This window comes from Ruditapes philippinarum, unplaced genomic scaffold (genome assembly GCF_026571515.1).
Source record: "Ruditapes philippinarum isolate M1 unplaced genomic scaffold, ASM2657151v2 ctg5176_1_1_1_1, whole genome shotgun sequence".
Classification (NCBI taxonomy): Eukaryota; Metazoa; Mollusca; class Bivalvia; order Venerida; family Veneridae; genus Ruditapes; species Ruditapes philippinarum.
Window position 1 is genome coordinate 254068 of NW_026857771.1, and position 24456 is coordinate 278523.

Genomic DNA, 24456 nt, shown 5'->3' on the forward strand with positions numbered 1-24456 from the left:
TAAGAACAAAAAACTGTTACATGATATTTCTAATTTTCTATTATCATTTTATCGTTTAAGGTGGAAAAACTTGAATGATGTGAAAATTATCAATGTTTCTTTAATATGTATCTCAAATTTTACAAACAATAAATTGTTTATACTGAAAATCTACAAAATTAAAATATTCGTAGTGGCATCTGCCATAATAAATAGAGATATTTTCTTCGTAAACTTGTGTGTTTACATTATTTTTTTGCTCGGAATAATTCATAAAATGTTAGCCCTATTTAATCATTTTCTTAAAAAGAAATAATTGTTTTATGTTCAACCTTCTCCGGTCATCAACGGTCGCCAGTCTTTTATATTGATCGATTATTGTCAACTATATTCCTGATACAAACGTTTATTTATTCCCCCCCCCCCAAAAAAAAAAAAAAATATGTTGAAAATAGTTAAATGAAATATCTTTATCTCATTAAAAATGTTCCCCGCAGGAAACCATTTTACTTGTTGATCTTGTTTACCATATTCTGTTCACTGTGAGCGAAAGGAAAATCTCTTAACTTGTATATAGAAAGTATGCAAATAAATGGAAATTAAATCATCAATATGGTTATTTTTTAAAATAAAGATAATTTTATTAAAATACTTTTAAATCTGCAATATCAATATAAAATTCTATGTAAATGGTATATAGAGGATATTTTTTTTTTCTATATATACAGTCGGGGTTGCTGCGAGTGAAATATGATTATTTTCATATCACAAGGTGGAGAGAAGTCCTGTATTATAGAAAAAACTTGAATTGGCTGTTTATTATATACATTTTTCTCTTTTTGGAATTTCAATTTGAGAGACTACCTCTTAATTTTTGTGTTTTGGCTAAATTTATTAGGAAGTAGTTCGGCAAGACATCGATGATAATACTGAAAATATGTTACACTGCAGTGGAAAATAAATTAAGACACATTAATAAGAATGAAAGTACGGAAAAATGAAAATAACCATGTATTTCATCACTAACTCTCAATATTTCATTTATAAGTACAGAATAAAATTCAGAATATTTCGTAAGTCACTTACCTTTTTAATATTATTGTTCACTGTGAGAGAAAGGAAAATGTCTGAATGGAAATTTTAATGATTATTTTTGAAAAGGAATATTATTCAATTTAGATTACATATATCTACAAACTGCATTATCAATATAAAATTCTATTTAAATGCTATATTTACTATTATTTAATTCTCTCTCGCTCACTTTCGTCAGAAAAAAAATCACTTTCGTATTTTAGCCATACCCCATGTATAGATGATCTTGATAAATTATGTCTAATAGCGAGCTCGACGAGCTGGCCCGAAGGGCCTGCTCGCAAAGCGAGCTTTACGGTAACGCGAGTACCTGCTAAGTGATGGTTTAGAAAACTTTCGTTCGAAGTACCGAATTGGACACATCGCAACCTTTCGAATTTAAAGATAACGATAAAAACTGAGGAATTCTGACTGAAAACGGATGTGTAGACTGGTCACCCGCGCACGTCTATGGGAACCATAATTGGACAGGAAACCAGAATAACGGAAGCTGTCGATAAAATATCGAACAGAAATGTAAAATGAAAATTGAAGGCGCCATTTTGTTTGAAAAATCTGATAAATTAAAACAATTTTTTGTCGAATTTTGTTGTGAAAACCATCTAGAATGAAAGAAAATGGTCTAACTAAGGAAATGAATCCGAACACCAATATCTTTTATTCAGTCGTTAACGCTGTACAGACGTTTAAAGTATTGTTTACGTGACGTCACAATGTAGCGCCAAACAGCACGTGCAAAACAAACAAATCAAGTACGCTATTTTAATGTCGCAAACGTTTTAAGTTTTACATTTATTTCACTTTTAATAATCTTTATTTCGCTTGAAAAATTATAGAGTGAAATAAAATAAACAAAGTTTTATCAACGTTTTCAAAACTCGTTATTCATTTAACGACAGGGGCGGAGCCATATTTAACACAGTACGTGTAACGTCACACGCACTCGTCACTGCATTTGAAATAAAAATGAGCGATTATTTCATACTATTTCACGTTAAAAGTACATCGAGCTCGCTTTGAGGCTTTGCCTTTTTCATATTAAACGATATGTTCTGTAATATTTTTGGCAAGTCATTTGTTTTGGAAAAGTTGTTCCGGTTAGGTGGTTTCCTGCTTACATGTGTAAGTGCATGATTGAACGGGAAACCAATCTATGTTTCCGCTGCAATCGTGTCAATCGCAACTTTTCGGCTCTTTCCGTCACTCTTCGGATTAATGATAATAGCCGAGGCAGTTCCGATTGCAATCGTGACAATTCGGGCGATTCCGTCTGACAAAGTAATATTACGGAAATCTAAGCTATTTTAAGTACTTCGGTAAAACGTAAGTCGAAGGAAGAAATAAATTATAAACGAAATTGTTCCGTTTCAATTCTTTTTCAAGACGCAAAAGTTAGTTTCTTTTATAATTGGTTTTTGTCTTAAATAGTTTTATACAAAAAAATATGGTTAATGTAGTAGTATTCCGTCTCCAAAGGGCGGTCCTGCTTACCAAAAGATCGTGACCGAATCACATATTAGTGCATGATCGAGTTATATTTAGATCTACTGAGTCTTTTATTTAAACGCAATTCAACGTCTTGGTGAGGTAATCTATAATTCTAACACTATCGGAATTTTTTCTATATAAACAAAGAAGGCCCGAAGCGTGCATCATTCTACAACAATGCACTCGCTGTTCTTATTATCTCCCTGTGTATTTTCACATTGAGGGTGCCATTTTGATTTAAAATCTGATAAATAAAAACAATTTTTTGTCGAATTTTGTTGTGAAAACTATCTAGAATGAAAGAAAATGGTCTAACTAAGAAAATGAATCCGAACACCAATATCTTTAATTCAGTCGTTAACGCTGTACAGACGTTTAAAGTGTTGTTTACGTGACGTCACAATGTAGCGCCAAACAGCACGTGCAAAACAATCAAATCAAGTACGCTATTTTAATGTTGCAAACGAGTTAAGTTTTACATTTATTTTACTTTTAATAATTTGTATTTCGCTCGGAAAATTATAGACTGCAATAAAATGAACAAACAAAGTTTTATCAACGTTTTCAAAATTCGTTATTCTCAAAATGTTTCTACACACGGTAGATTTAACGACAGTTTTTTTTCAACCCACTGGAACGGCCTTTAAAGAACGTTTCTATTGGAAACTCTCAGGCGAAAACAAATTAAACCACCAAACATAAAGTCCAACTTTATAATAGTAATTATATTTTTTCTTGACGTGTAAGAATGGAAATAGATATTAATTTTTCGTGCATTATTGTATAATAATGCACGTTTTTCGTTCAAATGCTTTGTAATTAATCACTCAGGCCTATCGGCCTTCGTGATTATATTACTACGCATTTGAACTCAAACCATGCATTATTCTACAACAATGCACTCAGAATTGATATCTATTTCCTAAATAGCCCATGCATGTCATTAACCTTACCACGTGCTGATCTACAGATAACGCATCCTGTGTAGTCCATAGATATTTTAGATGTAACATAGTTGATACATGCTTATTAATTGGTACCACGTAACGAAGTCTTTTAGTGCATTTACGTGTCTATAAACCTGCTATATAAATGAAATTAGCAACTGCCAAAACGAATGACTCTCTCTGCGAAAAAAGTGGAATGAAATGTGCACACTTGTTTCCCTTCAGTATGATAGATAGATCTCCACGTGGGAGAGCCAATGTTAGTATTTTTATGATTGTTTTTTTTCTTTATTAGTTTTATACAATAGAGAATAGATTTCAAATCGTTTTTTGACAAAAAATATTCATTTTACATAAAAACTAAATACAACCTTTATGATATACAAATACCGTAATTAAAATAAATTGTGATAATAAATTGAAACAAACAAAAAACAATTTTAAAGGGTTGGGATGATGGCACAACTGAGCAAGCCTTTCCTTTTAAAGGGAAACTTTATTAACGTTTTATTTAAAATAATTATTTCAGCCAATTACATTTTGCACAGTACGCACAAAAATAAATTTTGCTTACTTTACCAAATTGGGTTAATTCAGAGTTATCTTTTCTAAGTACTCTTTATATAAAGAAAAATAAAGCGCTGAATTCAATCTAAAAACAAACAGAAAAATAGATTAAATATGTCCTAAATTATTTCATCTAGTATGTCATCAAGTCAGATGGACGTTGGGGATTGTAGGCAAGATGATTTACATAGAAGTCAGCTAGCGCAGAATGGCACAAAGGTGATAAAAGTTCATATTGTTTGAGGAAGCTCAAGCCACAACGTAATTTTCGACCTTAATATTGTTCGACCCAAAACACAAGACGACTAATTTTTTATTCTAACATTTAGAATTTCGATCCCATAATAAATTTGAAAAACCTACATACATTATTCAGAATTTGTAAGATAATAATATGAAAAAGGCAAAGCCTCAAACTTCAAAGCGAGCTCGATTTTCTTTATCCGTGAAATAGGGAAAAGAGTCAACTCGGCCCTATACCAACTCGGCACAGGTCAACTCGGCCCACTTAACAAAAATATATATAACGTATTAACTTTGCTTTGCATGTTGTTAAGGTAAATGAAAAATAAGAAATATCTTATTATTATATAGTTATACATTGTACTTCTGCCGAAATAAAGTATATTTAGAAAAAAAAGTTATTTATTTGTACTACGTAAATAACAGAGGTATATTGAGTGAAAAAGCAAGACTTGTTTCCCTTAGTGTCCCTTCGCTTGCAAAAGAATTCAAATTTAGCTGTGTTTAAATCGCTAGTTTGGGGCGATTAAATGTCCGATTTTAAAATTGTTACACCAATTAATAGCTTGTGATCTTAGCTTCCTCTCATTATATAATTCAGCACATTGTTTGACACTGAAGGTATATAAATTTACTGTTAAACCTACCACGAGTCAGAAATACAGTGAGATACGCAATCGGTTATCTTTACTCGCAATTCTACTGATAAGAAAAGCCTGTCTGCTGATAGTTCTGAAACTGTCAATCTGTGTTTTATAAATAATTACAATAATAACAATAAAAAGTGATAACACAAATCTAAATATCAATAATTAAAAAGTGGGCCGAGTTGACCCGTGCCGAGTTGGAATAGGGCCGAGCTGACTCGGGGGCCCGAGTACATTTTAGGGCCGAGCTGACCCGGATTCGTAAAATAGTTTAAAAGAATCCTTCATTTTTATTTTACATTTTCCGTTTTAAAATTGTCATTCGGTATTTTATACACTGCTTCAGTTTATTCTGGTTCCCACTTTCTATTATGGTTCCTATATAAGTGCACAGGACACCAGTCTATGCCGGCGGCACGAAATACCCAAATGCACCCAAATATAGCAATATTTATTTTTATTTGTATAAAATATAGATTATAATGAGAAATAAATATTTATTAAATATAATATGACTTAGCCTGCTATAATTTTCATTCATTCCGTTGAAATGGACAGTTACGATGTTGTAAGAAAATAAAGTTGTGACATTTGCTTATCTTAGTACTATATAGGTTCTTTATGAATGTACTTGCAATTTTAAATCAAGATATGATATTTGTTGTCTACACTTACATTTTTAAGGTGTAATTTTGTTGAAATTTCATATCATATACAAGTGTCCATGTTATTTAAAAAAAATAGCTTTAATGGTGTACATATAGACTGTATTTTGGTTCAAAACACAATGATAGGGAAATGTATATTTGGGTATGGTTGATTATATCTTAGTGAAAATGTATATTGTATTCATGATAAAAACAGCACTTTTTTAGGACAAAACATTTATTTTTAGAATAATTGGGCAATATTTGGGTATATTTAGGCAATATTTGGGTATATTTGGGTATTTCGTGCTGCCCGTCTATGCTTCCGTTTTCAATCAGAGTACATCGGCTTTTATCGTTATCTTGTAATTCGAAAAGTTGCGATGTGTCAATTCGGTTTTTCGGACGAAAGTTTTCAAAACCATCACTTAGCAGGTACGCGCGTTACCGTAAAGCTCGCTTATGAATAAGGCACAGGCTCAAAGCGTGGACTTGGGCAAATCATTATCAGTTTAAATATTGATAACTTTAAAATGACAAATTACTGTTCTTAAAGAGAACATTTTAATTCACAACTACAGAGATCTGCCAAGGACGTGATTTTATGCCATGCCATTGGCACTAAAAAAATGAAAATGGTAGCAAAGGGCCATGGGTGCATCTAAATACAGTACGTTTTAAATGATTATTTTGAAGAGGGGCAAATCGTCACTTATCTGGGACATATCATGGCCAAAGTGGGGGCGAGTCGTTCTGGGTCGAATCATTATCAATTCTTGGATGAGACCTTTATGTATATTTCAGAAGTAAATTTTGTATAAAATAGTCTAAAGAAAACATATTCAACCGTATATATACTCCTGGTTTAAGCTATGATGTCATACACTTTAACTATAATGGATTAATTATCCCTCAAATTAGCATTTATGTTTCACGCCATGTTATCTAAAATTTGTTATGGTAATCAAAAGAAGTAACAAAAAGGAAGTTGCAAAATTAAGCAATAAAGATTAGGAATATGTAAATTACTCTCAGTAATGGATAAAAATGTAAAAACATTTGGTTACGTAAAACAAGATGGCAGAAATTGATGAACTCCAAGGGCCAATGAATCTTGCACTAGGGATTGAAACAAATTCTATTTTTAAATCATCATATCTCTCTGTAAATTAATACATGTATAAGTCTCTGTTACAAGGTAAATTTCACCAATTTTTGCCTACATCAAATGCTGATGATACTGTCCAAAGGCTTATCAAGCTTAGCTTGGACACTAATGTGCACATACATGTATATAGATAATACATATTTCTGTTTTCAGCTTCCAAGTATTGATGACTTTGTTTTCATTAAGCCTATCAGCAGAGGAGCTTTTGGGTAATGTTTTTGATTTTGATTTTATTTTGGATACAATATTTTATAGTTATGTACACTGTAAACACAGACTCTTTTTGAAGCTATAAAATGCATTTTTTTGACATATACATACATATAATGATAAGTGTTCAAAATTGGAGATTGTAGGTTGTGTCAAATTTGTTTTGATATATTCAACAGTTCATTCAAGGGGATTGGTGGTCTAGTGGTTAAGGTGTCTGCCTCTCAACCCAGGGATTATGGGTTCGACCATGTTTCTTAATATGACACCAGTACTGGTTGGTTCCAGGAAGCAGACTCAAAAGTGATAATATAAGTTGCAAGAACTTGTTTCACAATCAAGCGTAAATAAATATGTTTAAACCAACAGTTTATTTCCGGCTTCTTTGTTGTTTATTCTTTAGACCAAACATTAAGAAGACTGTTTATGTGATTCGCAATTTATATTTGATATGTACAGATTATTGCTCATCAAAAAAGAATGCAGTGATTGCTAAGGATTGATTTGGGGTTATTCTCATTTCAAAAAAAGTATATATTTCCCCCTCTTTCTGATAAAAAATACCTTCAGACAAAAAAAATTCAATTTTTGAGATTCATTTTACTGAAGAGCAAGGCATTTCTTTGAAGTTTGAAATTAATGATATTGAATGAAATTGTGTCACAAGTCAACATGATATGTTTTTTCTTCTGTTTCCTAATTTTCCTCTATTTTTTCCTCCACTACACAATATTCCTCTCTTGTCCGTTCTCCAACGGCCCTTAATTTATACCATTTTTTTAAAATGAAAAGATCATCACAGTAAACTAATTGAGTGCCAGGGTTCTCACTAGGACTTTAAAACATGGAGTCCATGGACTCCCAACCCTGAAAAAGTTGGAGTCCAAAAGCGCGTCGCAATTAATATGTTTACAGATTAGTCATTCAATGCTCACAATAGCATTGCTGATATTTTGAATCTTCAAAAGACTTCCAAAGTTTATAGTTACTCAAAAGAAACTCTGAACTACATAGTATAATTTTTATTATTGTTTTGTTGTTAATATTTATTATGAAATTATCTTATTATAATGCATCAACACATGGAAATCGTTTTTTGTTGTTGTTTTTTTCACTTTTATACCAAATTAAATTTTATTCTGACTCTAAAGACAAAAAGTTTATATTTGTAAAAAAAACGTAAATGTATATAGGCAGCGTTTAGCGGAATGAATAGGAAAATCGTGTACGGCTTCACACAGTGTGTAAGAGATTCATCCGATCGACAATTATTTTAGCAAATATCTTTAAAAGGGGGCAAATTGAAGATCGATATTTAAAGATTTAATGTTGATTAAATATTAAAGGAACAATTCATTCGCATGTTTGGCTTGGAAACCGAGAATTTTTGCGAAATTTTAGGGTTGCTGGCGAACGTGAAATTGCCGATGTTCGGGACCAATTTTCGGATAGAATCTAAATATCAACGAAAAGCGTATGAGTATTTTGGTTTGTTGTCCTGGCATTTCGGCACAATATCTTAAATTCTTAATACTCTTATAGAAAGTTTTTGCAAGAATGAAACTAAAGCAAAATTGTGCCTAGAAAATGCCGAAAATATTCGACAATCATTCAAAATTACACTCATTTGTAATTTGAGAAAACAGTCTTTAAACTTGCGGCGTAAATAGTCGATAATTTTATCCTTTTGTCGGTAAAATTTGCTAATTTCCAATCAACTGTTGATCAAAGATATAAAATTATCACCTCGTGTTATATCTGGTAATTACATGTACAGCGCGTGTATACATTAGTCTGATCACTATTGCGTGATAATGATCGGAAGCGTTATCGCTGATTGGCTAATCGCTTCACGGGTCGATGTGCATAGGACCGCCTACCTATAGACTGACACGCGCTGACGCATTTGTGTATTTGTGGTTGTAAACAATCGGTAATGTTTATGCGTCCCCAGGCAAAATTAAGCGTACGTGGAATCCTTGCTCTGAAATATTTGCGTCCAGCTGTAATAAACATGCGTACCGGGACGCCGAAATAAGCGTCCCCGAGAACCCTGAGTGCATACAAAATATAATATACAGTTATACTACAAATTTAGTCTTTCAGTTTAGAATAGATTTTCCTGGTTTGTAAACTTAAAAAATGTTGAATACAAATCATAAAGATCCTGTGTTGTATTGTAGAAAGGTGTTTTTGGGACATAAGAAGGGAAAGCCAGAACAGCTGTATGCTATTAAGGCCATGAAGAAATCTGACATGATTAATAAGAACTTGACAAATCAAGGTAAACATCTATAATTCTATATATTATCTGAATTTAGCATAATTAATAAAACTTTAAAACTATAATTATACAGGGTTACCAACAGGGTGACACACAAAATATATATATGTGGGCTTAATTTGCCATGTTTTTGTGCCAACCCTGTTTCATATTTAAACACAATTCATGGAACCCACATGAATACTTGCATTACTGTTTTTTTTATTTGAAAATAAAGTTTTTACAATTTTTAAAAAAAAAAATTTAATGTAAACAATACCATCCCAAACATACAAATGTATTATTTTGTAGTGAGCAAAGTTTTAGTTGTCAACAATATATTAACATAATACATAGGATTTCATCATTGTTTCCTTAGTTTTTCAGTTAATCAGATAATGAATTATTGAAATAACTTGTATGTAATTAAAAATTAAAAATCAATATAATATCTACAGGTTGACATTTTTTATGCAACTTTTCCAAATACTTCACTTTTCAGCTGTTTGCTGGGCATTTCTTGATTTTCATTTACAAATTTTATTTTTATGATTTTTTTTCAGTTGTTATAGAGAGGGATGCTATGGCCAAAGTGTTAAGTCCATTTGTGGTACAGCTCTTCTATAGTTTCCAGTCACAGCAAAACATATTTTTGGTAAATGTATATTATATCTCATTAACCCTTAACCAACTGGACTTGAAAGTGATTAGCCTCTTTCACCTGTATTAGAACCAGGCCAGGCTGCACTTTCATGCTGGCAGAATAAGCTCTATACTGCTAGTTTCCCAGTTTTTGTATTTTGATTTTTGAATCCCTCAAAACTTGTGAATGGACTGTACCAAATCAAAAGCTGGGTAAATCCTTTGTATAGATTAGTAGGTTCTGGGTTAAAGAACTGGAGCGCTAGCAATGATAATGACTCGTCTATACCACCACTATATAGCCAGACCAACCTGTGTAGTCATGCAGGAACAAATTTTATATTGTTGCCTGCTCAGTTTTAGTGTTTTTACGTCAGAATCACTCAGTTTCTCAATGGGCCAAATCCAAAATCCATTGCACTAATTAATTTAGTTTATAGAAATTTATTTTAGTTTGATTGTGTTGGAAGCTATAACCTTATTGAAACACTCTGGAATCTGTTCCTGAAACCATTCAGCACTAAGCAATGAATATAAAGTTTCTTGCTGAAGGAAACAACAGCTTGCCCCTGACAGGTTTGAACCCAGGCGGTCAGCAAACCATGAAATTCTTTTCCACCAATTCAGCTTTGTAAAGATAATACAGTTTTAAAAAATATCAATTCACATATATTGTTTTAAAAAATCATGCACCATTTAATTCTATGTTTGATGTGTTGGTTTATTTAAAGAGGGCAGACCTATAACACATGTTAGATTTTTATTTACATATCTTATATGAGCATAACAAAATAGTATACTCTTTACTCAAATACTAAAATTTCAACTTAACATTCATTGTATACATGTAAAATAGCAAGTCACTTGATGTATCAGCCATGAGTAAAAAGCATTTCATTGACTCTCATCAATTTTAACTTGGGAAATGAACCAATTATTCCTTGTGTTTTAAACCACTAGGCCAGACTCTGCAATTATCATAGATTGAATTCATAGCAACAGTGAATGTTTAATATTTCAGATCATGGAATATTTGATTGGAGGAGATTTAAAAAGTTTACTGACTGTGGCTGGTTACTTTGATGAGCCCATGGCCATTATGTATGTTGCCGAGGTGACGTTGGCCCTGGAATATCTCCATAGCAAGAGGATTATCCACAGGTATGTTCACAGTGATTTTTTCCCTATATTTTACAGTCATATAAAAGCTGTTTCCCTTAGCCCGAAAGAGGTATATTTTCCCCTAAAAATGCTATTTTTTTACTTGAAATGTCCTTTGCACATTTGTCACAAGAATCAGCTAGTTGATGAATTTAATTGACTGAAAGATAGAAAGCTGTCTGTATAGATACTCTGCTATGTACCATGCCTATTAAATTGGATTGAAATGAAAAAAATTAAAAATGTGTGGGTAAATTCTATTCTCAGTTGTTAGAATTTGATATTTTGTTTTTCCCCTTTTCTGATTTATAGTGCTATTTTTATGCTTCCAAAAAATTTGGGGCTGCATATAGTTCCCTAGTTGTCCGTCCGTACGTATGTCCCAAATTCGTGTCCGGCCCTTAACTTTTTTATTTGAAGTCAGTTTTTACAACTATTTGACAGAAATTATCACCATATTGAGACGACGTGTCACACGCAACATTTTGGTCGCTACCTTGAAGGTCAAGGTCACAGCATGACCTTGCAGCAAAATCGTGTTGGGCCCATAACTTCGTTATTTGAAATCAGATTTTACAACTATTTCACAGAAATGATCACTATATTGAGACGATGTGTCACGCGCAACATTTTGGTCGCTACCTTGAAGGTCAAGGTCACAGCTTGGCCTTGCAGCAAAATTGTGTCCAGCCCATAACTTTATTATTTGAAGTCAGATTTTAGAACTATTTTTAGGTAGAAGTGCAATGTCAAAGAACTATAACTCTATCTTGCCTAATTTTGGAGTTACTGTCCTTTGTCCGGGACATAACTCTAAAACTTTAAGAGATATCAACATGAATTTTTGTTGGTAGATATATCTCGTTGAGTAGAAGTGCAGGTTTAAAGAACAGTAACTCCCTCTTGCCTAATTTTGGAGTTATTGCCCTTTGTTCATTTTTACACTGAAATTGTCCGGGACATAGCTCTAAAACTATAAGAGATATCAACATGTATATTTGTAGGTAGATAGATCTCATTGAGTAGAAGCGCAGTGCAAAAGAACCATAACTTTGCCTTGCCTAATTTTGGAGTTATTGCCCTTTTTTCATTTTTACACTTTGAATTTTATCTTGGAAATAAATCTGAAACCAATAGAGGTATCAACATGAAACTTTGTAGGTAGATTGATCTCATTAAATAGAAGTGCAGTGCAAAAGAAGCTTAACTCTGTCTTGCCTAATTTTTGAGTTATTGCCCTTTGTTCATTTTTACACTTCGAACTTTGCCTGTGACATAACTCTGACACTACAATATATATATATACTTTCCTGTGTCCAAAACCTATTGGGAGAGCATCATTCGCTTCAACTGGTTCTTGTTTTTCCTTCAGAAAGCCATAGGTTGTTTGGAAAATTGAAAAAAAAATACTATTTTGCATGAAACATTTACAATAAGTACAGCTGAGATAGAGATTTATATGATGATTCTGCCTTCTTTGCATTTAGTGATAGTTTGTGGTAATGTTTTGACATACCACTAGCAATTATTCAGCAAGTGGTTGTGGCTTCTTGTTGTTCTTTTGTTAAGAAAAGGAGATTCTTGTAATCAACAGTACATAACTGTAGTCTTAGTTTTGTATCACTGTAATTTGTCCCTACTTAATTCTTGTAAAGAATTTGGGAAATAAAACCCCGAGTATTTCAATAATATATATATTGATTTTGCAGGGACCTAAAACCAGACAATATGCTTATAAGCAACAGTGGTCACATCAAACTGACAGATTTTGGGCTGTCAAAGATCAACATGAGCTTTAGTAAGTTCTTGTCGTTAGAGGCAGTAATGTTTGTATATATATATATATATATTTATTACCCTTCCAGATTTTTTCCGCCTTTTTGATTGGATATTGATCACCCGAAAGAAATTGATATTACCGAGCCAGACGGGTAATATACACATTAAATTTCCCCGATTGGTACCCCACGTTGTAAACAACATGCGCCGTACGATGCGCGTACGGTTTGATTTTACGCGATATAAATTCCGATTTATAAGCACTTTTAAACTATCAAATGATATATATTTACCAAAATAGAGTAATGATACATATTCTCGTCAGTATAGGAAACAAATATGACCTTGTGAAAGCTTGATATTAATTCCAAAAAAGTGCGTTCAACAGACTACTCCTTTTCTCTTGTTTACATCCGTTATGTTCGAAAGAAAATACGTCATGTATTTATGTGACGTCATGTTATGGTGAAGGGGTATCCTAAAGGGAATCTTATTTCGACGTTTCATTTGAAGTAGCAATGATTTATTTTAAAATCGTCTTAACTCGGCACGGGAAGGGTAATAAAATTATTATTTTGGTTTTGGAGTGATATATGTGGATATATTACCTGCCAAGATAAAATATCACCCTCGCCTAACGGCTCGGGTGATATAAATCTTGACAGGTAATATATCCACATATATCACTCCAAAACCAAAATAACATATAATATATTATAATAATAATAATTGTTTCTTGATTAAAACTTCAGACTTTTTTCACATTGGGCATTTACTTTCCAACAAGGAAATGATGCCAATAATGTAGAATTAATCTTTTGACAGTTCTGGATAGTAAGCAGAGGAATTTTCATATTTCTTTTTACTTTGTTTAAACAGACTTCCAAGTAATTAAGTATTTTAATGCTGAAATCCCTTTAAATCAAAATGGACTGTTCGAAATTCAAAGTAGGACCAGTTCATTATATAAGATTAGCAGGGTGAGTGTTAAATTTATCCCCTTTTTCAGATCATCATGACATTCCCATGACTCCAAAAACTCCTATGACACAGTATCAACGAAACTTTGAATACTTTCGTACACCAGGTCAGATCTTATCTCTGAGAAGTTCACTTTTATTCGTAAGTATTCCTTGATCACATCATATACATTTGTAAATCAATCTGTCAATCATTTATCCAAGAAAAATAAAACTGTAGTTTATTTTCATTAATTGCCCTGTTATATGCCAGTGTATAAGACACCAAAAAAAGATCATTTCTTGTTAAAGGTGTAATTAAAAAGCAACAAACTTACAAATACTGGTTTAAACACATTTTTTTTTTCAAATTATATACATGTGCATGTAAATAATTTACACAGTATTACTTAAGGGAATTGGGCGGACAGTTGTAATAGTTTAGGTAGTCCTCTTTTTGCAACAGACTAACTTACAAATATTGGATCCTGGTGAGAAGTTTTTGGTGAAGAACAGGCTAGAACTGGCACAGAATTTTTGGATCTCTTGATAGGTAAACAGCCCAGTAAGAATGAGAGTGACATGTACAGAGTCCGACTCTTTCATATGTGAAAATTGGCAAAGTACTGCATAGTATTAACTTAAAAGCATGGTATTGAACCAGGGCTACCATAAAGTTCCAAAATAAGGAAGTCAGAGACTGCAAAATACCTAACACTGGAAGCCATATTATATTGGTAAAGAAGGAAATGGGTAATATTTTGGAAGCCACAAGCCAAAATCAGGAGTAAATGTCTACCAAATTGCCATTAATGGAAGCCCTGACTGAACTATTGTTGATTTTGTATTTTCTTTGCAGAGTGCTGAGAAACAGCAATCAAGTGTATCCAGAATATCTGATAAACATGTGACCCCTCAAAGTCCTCTGAGAGAGATATCATCAAATACTGCTGAATCAAATATAACTGAAATGACTTCTGGTACACCAAGATTACCTCCTCATAAGTTGTTGAAACAGAAATCCATGAGAGATATATTGTTGTCAAATTCTATATCTAAAAGTATGATGCCAGTGTCAACCCCAGGAGAACCTGGTCGGAAGAAAGCTCCGGTTTCAAGCCTTCAGTCAACACTAGAGGTTCAGATATTTTTATTTGTATATAGCCAGGTTTTTAAGATCTTAAAATCTTACTTGAGCTTCATTTGGTTTTAAAGCTTTTAAAAATGTAAACAATTTTGTTGGAGGCCTCAATGGCAGAGTTACTAGGGTGGTTTTAGCCATTTACTGCTTTAAATTTTGATTGATTCTTGTTAGGAAGCTATGTAGTTATACTTATACTTACTTACTTACACATGGTTGGTCATTCTACGAAAGTGCCAGCTTATAGCAGATATGATTTATGTAAGGGTACTTTAACTTAACTCTTACCGTGCTGGAACTGAATTTGATTAGCCTTTGCCACCAGTATTGAGCCAAGCCAGCCTGTATGTATATTGACCAATGAAAATCCTGAGATTCTAGACAGAACTTGAATAATATGAATAGTTTTATAACCTCGAGGCTAGATATAACCATTAGAATATAAGAGCAGGGTAAATATACAGCTTTTGAAATGTTTATAGCATGTTTTGCTTTATGTAGCTTTAAACCTTTTGAATGCAAATGGTATTTATGTTTTATACTATGCAAGTTTATATTTTTACGTAGGCTTCACTGAACTGGACACAATCCACAGATAGCAAGAGTGATAGCACACACCACAGTACTGTTAACATCAGTGATTTAAGCTCTATAGCACCCATGTCTCGTCCCATAGGACTGTCTGTGACAGGGAATGACAGTTTAAATCCACATCAGAAAGAATCCATAATGTCAGCGGATGGTAGTGACATTCATGTATCAGATCACGGTGATAATTTTGAAGAATCTGATAATGTGTTCCAAACTGTTCCTGAAACAGGGTTACATGGAAGTTTAGAGTGGACTGACAGTGATTTGAAAAATCTGAAACAATCCAGTCAGGCTTGTTACTGTCACGGGTCTATAGGTAATGTAGCAGATTGCACCGAGTGTAAAAGTCACATGAAGGCACCATCCAGACAAGAGAAGTTTACAGACGACACGCCACAGATGCATCGAACTGACGAGTCTGTTTGGAATTCTTACGCTGCAAAAAACTTACAAGCTCTGAGAATGGGCTCATATACCTCCGAGGACAGTGATAGTGATTGTAAAGAAAATGAAAAGCCGAGTGGAAATACACCACAAAATGTTATTTATAGAAATTTGAAAGCCAAATGTGATAGTGAACCTATTATCAAGCACAATTCACGTAAACTTGTCAAAGCAAAAAGTTTTTGTTATCCTTCAGATGATGAATCCGATGAGGGAATGCGCTACCAAAGTCACGTCAAGTTTGCTCGTAAAAGAAGTTTCTGTGACGTGGAACAGAGCCCAGTTCGACGAGCCTCAAGTGCAGATACTGGGCTTACCCAAGAGTTCCGGCTTCTAAGATTTAATGGATGTGAACCATTTCCAAAGAGGAGCAGTAGTTTACCGAGGACAAGGATTCGCTTCAATAGTGGCTCAGATACTTGGAAGAGAGAGCCTGTTACATCAAAGCTTGGTAAGGAGCAAGATTTTGAGCGACCAGAATGCCTAAGGAATGTAGAGAAAAGCAGCACAGACTTGCCCGAAAACTTGATAGCTCTGTCTGCCGATGAGCAACGTTTGATGGAAAGTTTGAGTGATACTTCGGCCACAGAATCTGACCTTCAGTGTAAAGACAAAGACGTTAACGCTGTTTTTATGCATGGTCTAGATAGTGTGGATAATATAGCACCAAATGAGCCGATCTTGCATGGGAATATCGAATCGTTTCCCTTCAATAAACACTTGACGAACCTTAAGAAACCATTTGTGTCGAGTCTAAGGTCAGAAAGTGAGGTAGGAGGAGCAAGTCTGGACATATCGAGTATAAACGCAAGTGAAGGAGCTCAAAGTTCTCTAGATCTTGAGGATAAAAATAGATCTGTTTTCATGTCCAACAATGACAGTGTGCATGAACACTCAAGACACAGGTAAAGATATTTTATTGGATTTTTTTTAAAGCTTTCGAGCCCTCAAGGCCAAGTTGTTAATGTCCTTAAATAGCAATCAGACACCCCTCATTGCTACAAGCCCTTATCAAGGTACAAAGATGTTTTTTTGCTTATTTTATAGCCGATATTTGGTCATATTCCTAATTGAAAAAAGTATATTATTTTCCCAATCCACAGGAAAAAAATTCCCAATTGAATGCATGTTACAAGATAAAAATATTGAATAACAAATTCTGAAATCTTTGAAAACAAGGGCTTCTTCACTGTGAAGGTGCTTAAATATTTGAAGATGCCATCCTAGACAATGATTCTTTGCTTTCATTTAATCACTGCAAAATTTAAGTAATGCATCTTTTCCCAATTTTTAACAAAACATTGCTGAATTTCCCAATTCCATGGGCATAGGTCATGTTCCCAAAATCCTGAAAAAAAAACCCTGAGGTAATGCTCAGATGGTTGTTGGTTCTACTCAGGTGTTTTTAATTAAGTTATATATAATTAAAAAGACTTCAAAAATGTTGAGTGAGATGGTCAAGTCAAATACATAACACATGTACTTAGTTAACAAGGTAGAAAAAATGCAATATTTATATTCACAGCAAATTTAATAAAAAAAAAAATTAAGTGATAAATCTTGATCATCTCAAGGCTAAAATGTTTGTTGTTTTAAATGTTTGCAGGTCTCCATCACCCCCAGTACGACACAGAGATCGGAGTGCAGCTTTACCGTCACATGATACACCTTTGTTACCACCTCCACCTGTTAAATCAAGGGTAAGATAAATTGTTAAAAAAAATGTTTTTTATACCCCCAAAAACGAAGTTTGGGGGGGTATATAGGAGTCACCCGCTGGTCGGTCGTTCGGCGGTCGGTCGGTCCAGATGTCCGTTGCATTTTCCTTGTCCGGAGCATAGCTTGAAGACTAATGGTTGGAATTCAATATAACTACATACAATGGTCAAGCACATTGAGAGGAAGTGCAGTGCACAAGAACCATAACTCTATCTTGACTAATTACAGAGTAATTGCCCTTTGTTACTTTTCCTTGTATGGGGCATAACTTGAAAACTACTGGTTGGAATTCAAAACAACTTCATACAATTGTCAAACACAATAAGGGGAAGTGCAGTGCTCAAGAACCATAACTCTATCTAAAGAAATTACAGAGTTATTGCCCTTTGTTACTTTTCCTTGTATGGGGCATAACTTGAAAACTACTGGTTGGATTTCAAAACAACTTCATACAATTGTCAAACACAATAAGGGGAAGTGCAGTGCACAAGAACCATAACTCTATCTAAAGTAATTACAGAGTTATTGCCCTTTGTTGCTTTTCCATTGCTTTTTTTTTGTCTGGACCATAACTTGAAGACTAATAGTTTGAATTGAATATAACTTCATACAATGGTCAAGCACATTGAGAGGAAGTGCAGTGCACAAGAACCATAACTCTATCTTGACTTATTACAGAGTTATTGCCCTTTGTTACTTTTCCTTGTCCGGGGCATAACTTGAAAACTACTGGTTGGAATTCAAAACAACTTCATACAATTGTCAAACACAATAAGGGGAAGTGCAGTGCACAAGAACCATAACTCTATCTAAAGTAATTACAGAGTTATTGCCCTTTGTTGCTTTTCCATTGCTTTTTTTTGTCTGGACCATAACTTGAAGACTAATAGTTTGAATTCAATATAACTACATACAATGGTCAAGCACATTGAGAGGAAGTGCAGTGCATAAGAACCATAACTCTATCTTGACTAATTACAGAGTTATTGCCCTTTGTTACTTTTCCTTGTTAGGGGCATAACTTGAAAACTACTGGTTGGAATTCAAAACAGCTTCATACAATTGTCAAACACAGTAAGGGGAAGTGCAGTGCACAAGAACCATAACTCTATCTAAAGTAATTACAGAGTTATTGCCCTTTGTTACTTTTCCATTGCCTTTTTTGTCCGGACCGTAACTTGAAGACTAATGGTTGGAATTCAATATAACTTCATACAATGGTCAAGCACATTGAGAGAAAGTGCAGTGCACAAGAACCATAACTCCATCTTGACTAATTAGAGAGTTATTGCCCTTTGTTACTTTTCCTTGTCCAGAGCATAACTTGAAAACTACTGTTTGGAATTCAATACAACTTCATACAGTTGTCAAGGACATTAAAAGGAAGTGCAGTGCACAAGAGTCATAACTCCATTTTGACAAAATACAGAGTTACTGCCCTTTAATACTTTTTCTTGTCCGGAGCATAACTTAAAAAATACTGGTTGGAATTCAAAACAACTTCGCACAATAAGAGGAAGTGCAGTGCACAAGAAGTATAACTCTATCTTCAGTATTTATAGAGTTATTGCCCTTTGTTCCTTTTCTTTGTCTTTCTGGACTTATTACAGAGTAATTCAATTAAACTTCATCAATGGCCAATCACATTGAAAGGAAATGCAACACATAAGAACCACAATTATCTGTAATTGCCCACAACCATAACTCTATATTTCAATTCTTTTACAAGGTATTCTGTTACTAGTAACATCCTCATTTCCGAAGCAGTCTTGTGGGGGTATTAATCACATTTAGTGATAGTTCTAGTTTATCATAATTTTAATTCTAGGTAGGCAGTACTGTTGTGACATTGTTTTGTTGCTTTTACTATTTACTTTTTTTTTCAGCATTCTTTATTTAGTGTAAAGATGTACCCTGTTTTCTTGTATTATCTACAGGACTAAACTTGTGTTAATGAATTTTACATGACATTTCTAATATTGTAGTAGTTTTTTGGCTTATACACAGAAAAATACCGCTTTACGAACAATTATTGAAATAAAATGAAATGTAATTGTAAATAAAAGAGGAGTTTGGTTGGTTGCTAATGCTGGTTGCTATGTGATGATTATATTCTAAACAACAATTCACATCATCATTCCAATTACATCAGTTTTAGCATGTCCTGATAATATGAGAAACCTTGGTAATACAAGAAATTGAGTTATACCTTTTGATGATAATCAGGCACTGCCGGGTCATCACTTTACACCTATAAAATTTGTAGTAAAAATAATGAAAAGTATGAGATATCGATATAGCAGATTGCCATTTCTGCTTTTAGTCTTGGGTTAACTTAAAACAGTATTTAAAAAAAAATAAATAAAAAATAACAGCTCTTTAATGTATGATACATTTTGTAATTGTTTACTTATTTTTCTTTAGTTCTTTAGTATGGTTTATCTGCAATTATGCATACACGTGAACTTTTTTTCAATGATCAAGTGGGAGATTTTTCTTCAAAAAGAGGAAATTCTGACATCAAAAATAGGGAGATTTCTTTAATTTGTGAAAATACCTCTTATTTTAAGAAAAATCTTTGAAAATATGGCTGAAGAAAGTGGGAGTCTCCCGCTAAAAGTGTATGATTATGGATGTACTTGTTATTTTCATAGATTTTTGTTTCCAGAGACCTTCAGGAAAGAAGACACCAGCAAAGATCCAGTTTGCTTCTGTAGCCTCATGTATACCACCATATGTATACAATGAGTCACGCAGTAGAAACAGCTCGGGCAGATCAGATATTCCTATGACCCCTGAACCTATTTCTAGAAATAAGGTATTGCATTTAAAAACTTTTGTTTCATTGGACTGATTCACATGTTTTGAAGTTCAGGCTTTTGATGCTATAGCCTGAAAAATCACATGGTTGATTTGAAAAATTAAAATGCTGTCATCTCAGATGGTTTGTGATAATGGGTTATTTGTTAGGGTACATGTAGGTTTTCAACCAGATTTTCCAAAGAAATAATCTGGATATTAGTTTGGGATATGTGGGCTGTCAGACAGGCGGGCGTGAATAATTTCTTCTGTGCGCAAATCCTACATTTCTCAAGTAATGTTGACCAAACATGCACAGCTTTGACATCAAGAGCACTGGTGCCTATTATTGGTATTTTGCCATTCATACATTTTTAGTGGAATTATAGCCCTAACAAAGAAATATACTACAGTGTGCAACTCCTACATTTCTCAAGGCACAGGGGTGAACCCAATATCTATCTCACAATTGAGCATCAGTAAAAAATATTTGAATTTCCGCTGATCCAGAGTGCACTGTAACACCATATATTATGAAAAGAAAATGCTCAATATTGCCATGTTTTGTGATTGCAATGTTAGACACACCAGCACCAATATAAATTATCAATCCTGGCAACATAAAGAGGTTGACAACAATCATCATGTGATATGCCCAATTATGTGTTGATGTGCTGATAAACCCAAACAAACAACAATTGTCAATTCAGTGGTTAAATTAGATTTCTGTCATGTTTTTGTTTAGTTCTTGATCAAAACATATTTTTATAATTACAGGTGAATTTCTGTACACCAAATATGAATCACCCCCATACACCAAAGACCCCTCTTCAGAAGCCGTTTCTTAGATCACATTCTTTTGCGTGCCCAATCAAGACACCCTACAGGACCCCAAAATCAGTCAGGAGAGCCCCACCCCCAGAAGAAGAGGAACGTATCTTAGGAACACCAGATTATCTTGCCCCAGAAGTTTTACAAATGCGTCCACATGGTAAGTTATTTGAATTATTCACAATTTCCTAATGATTTTTTGTCTTGCATTTTACCTTCTTTGAAACTATTCTCTAGTTTTGTGAAAACAGCTTGCAATTAATATTTCCAAAAAAAGAGATACTTACTTGAACTGGGCAAATGTGGGTTTTTCACATCTTATCCTGGGAAATAAATAATTGGCAGTCAAACAAATGGAAGCTGATTAAAGGGACTCCACTGATGGCATTGGAGATAACTTTTCGAGATAAATGCTCCATTTTATGTAGGGGAAGACCAATATTTTGTGGGCACAATTTCAGATCATTCATTCACTCAATTTTTCCACAAAAAAAAAAAAAACTGTTTTTGTAAAAAATGACCCAAAATTGAAAAGTGTTGCAACTCTTTTTTACTCAATTCAGGGTTAAGAATTACACAAAAGTACAATTTTCAATATCTTTCTGGGTATTATATTTCTTGATTATCTTTTTTGCAAGTTTTTATTTGAAAGTATCCCAGCCTATCATTGTAAAAAATTAAAATTTATGTTTTTAGACTTTTGAACCTCTGTGGGGTTCCTTTAAAGCTGACTGATATGCAGAGATGTGAAAAAAAAATTCAAAAAATTGTCTAACTTTTAAAAAGAAAATGTATTCCTACTTAAACTCAGTATCTTATTAGTCCCCTACCGGTTTACCGGAGGGGACTTTAGGTTTACCCTCCGTCCGTCCGTCAGTCAGTCCGTCCGTCCACAAAACTGGATCCCGCGATAACGCAAAAAGTACTGAAAATATTTTTTTATGAAACTTGATATATGGATAGATGGCAGTATGGAGATTATGCATGTCTTTTTTTTTTCTTCCTATGTTGAAAATTCTGGTTGCTATCATGCTATGGCAACAAATAGACTGAAAAAATGGCAAATTTTACACATAACCTGGATCCAGTGATAACACAAAAAGTACTGAAAATATTTTTATGAAACTTGAAATATGGGTAGATGGCAGTCTGGAGATTATGCACATGCTTTTCTTTTCTTCCTATGTTGAAAATTCTGGTTGCTATGGCAACAAATAGACTGAATTTCAAGATTTCTGATTCTAGTTTTTATGTTTTTTCACTAGAAGTTCTTTATTTCTTAAAGTATTTTCTTCAAATTTTAAATATAAAATTCTAGTCGTCAATCACATCATATGTGACAGGGTTCACAACTCTTGCACAAAATTTATCAGAATTTCCTCCCTTGAACTTAGAATTTTCATGAAAAAAATATTGTTTTCTTTAATAACTTCTTTATTTCTGAATGTATCTACTTCAAACTTTATATATATGTTTCTTATTATCACTCAACATTTGTGAGAAAGTTCAATACTCTAGCAAGACTATTTCCAGAATTATGCCCCTTTTGAACTTAGTCTTTTTCAAAAAATTGGTAATTTTTACAACTTCTTCAATCATTATAGGATTTTCTTCAAACTCCCACATCATAATAATATGAGAAGGTTTATAAATATAGCATCCATATTTCCAGAATTATCTCCACCTTAAACTTTGAATTTTTTTTATTTATTCTTTTAACTTTCTTTTACTTCAAATTCAAAATATACATTCATTATCAACACTTTCATTACTAATGTTTCTTTGTTACACTCGCATCATGTATGATGTCTTGCATCTTTATTTCAAGAGTTATCTCCTTTTTAAGAATTGCTTTAAAAAATGTTATATTTTGATAACAGGGATGTTTACAAAAATAACTTTAGAGTGTCCTTCAGTCCGTCTGTCTGTACATAAAACTGTTTCCTGTGATCACTTTTAAAGAACTTTTTCAACTTAATTTAAATTAAACTTAAATTTACTTAAAATAGAAACATAAGTGAATTGGCCAATGGCCCTTCAGAATGTTGCTGGGGTTCTAACCAGTAGGGAACTTATGGATTGCTTGCAATACTATGATAATTGCTTGTTTGTTTGTATTTTACAGGTCCAGGAGTAGACTGGTGGTCCCTCGGTATCTGTATGTTTGAGTTCCTTACAGGAGTTCCTCCATTTAATGATCAAACTCCAGATCTTGTGTTTGATAACATCTTGAATAGAGGTATTAACATATGACTGTAACATGATTTGATAACTAATGCTAGCTGTAAGTTAATGCAAGAAAATGTAAGTTAATGCTTAAAAGATGAAAGTTTATGCTAGAAGATGTAAGTTAATGCTAGAAGATGTAAATTAATGCTAGAAGATGCGAGTTTATGCTAGAAAATGTAAGTTAATGCTAGAAAATGTTAATAAATCAGAACATGTAAGTTAATGCTAGAAGATTTTAATAAATGCAGAAGGTGTGAGTTAATGCTAAAATATTTGAGTTCATGCTAGATGCTTTAAATCAATAATTAAAGATATAAGGTTATTGTAAGAAGATTTCAGTTAGTGCTAGAAGATGTAAGTTAATGCTAAAAGATGTAGTTTAATGCTATAAGCTTTAAGTTAATACATTGTGCTGCAAGCTGTATGGTAATGCTAGAAGGTGTAAGTTAATGTAATATGTAAGTTAATGCAAGAAATTGAAATTTTTCTGAAGGAGTTAAAGGTGTTTTAACTCTCTGTCTACTTTGTCAGTTATGTTTTGGAAACAAATGAAAAAATAGCCAAATACTGTGTATTTGTATGTATTTATTCAGATATACCATGGCCAGAAGGGGAAGAGGCTTTGAGTGAGGAATGTAGACAAGCCATAGATGCTCTGTTGACCATGGAACCTAAAAACAGACCTGGTGCTAAAGGTTACACTTGTAGAATTCTTTATCACAATTATCACCCACACTAAAGTACAAAATCTCCATGGCAATAGCTTTTAACTCTATTGCTACTCTTATTTCATTCAGAGACCATACAAGTTATCTAAGAATACTGATAAGTTTGATTTCACCTTTTATATTATGGGATGTGATCCAAATTAAAAAAAAGAATGTATTACAAGAAACTTGAAGTTTAA

General features: G+C 33.3%; 1 protein-coding gene across 1 annotated transcript; it reads left to right on the top strand.

The window, feature by feature from the left end:
• Positions 1-4112: 4112 nt before the first annotated feature.
• On the top strand, positions 4113-24244 carry LOC132750972 (serine/threonine-protein kinase greatwall-like; the record flags this gene model as incomplete). The annotated part of the gene is given in 14 exon segments (XM_060741064.1): positions 4113-4295; positions 6935-6990; positions 9175-9275; positions 9818-9909; positions 10918-11057; positions 12767-12855; positions 13846-13958; positions 14655-14933; positions 15504-16876; positions 17578-17671; positions 20359-20508; positions 21267-21480; positions 23446-23559; positions 24143-24244. Coding segments are annotated over 14 exon segments (2998 nt in total), but the record flags the coding sequence as incomplete, so codon positions are not given.
• Between the last annotated feature and the right edge of the window lie 212 nt (positions 24245-24456).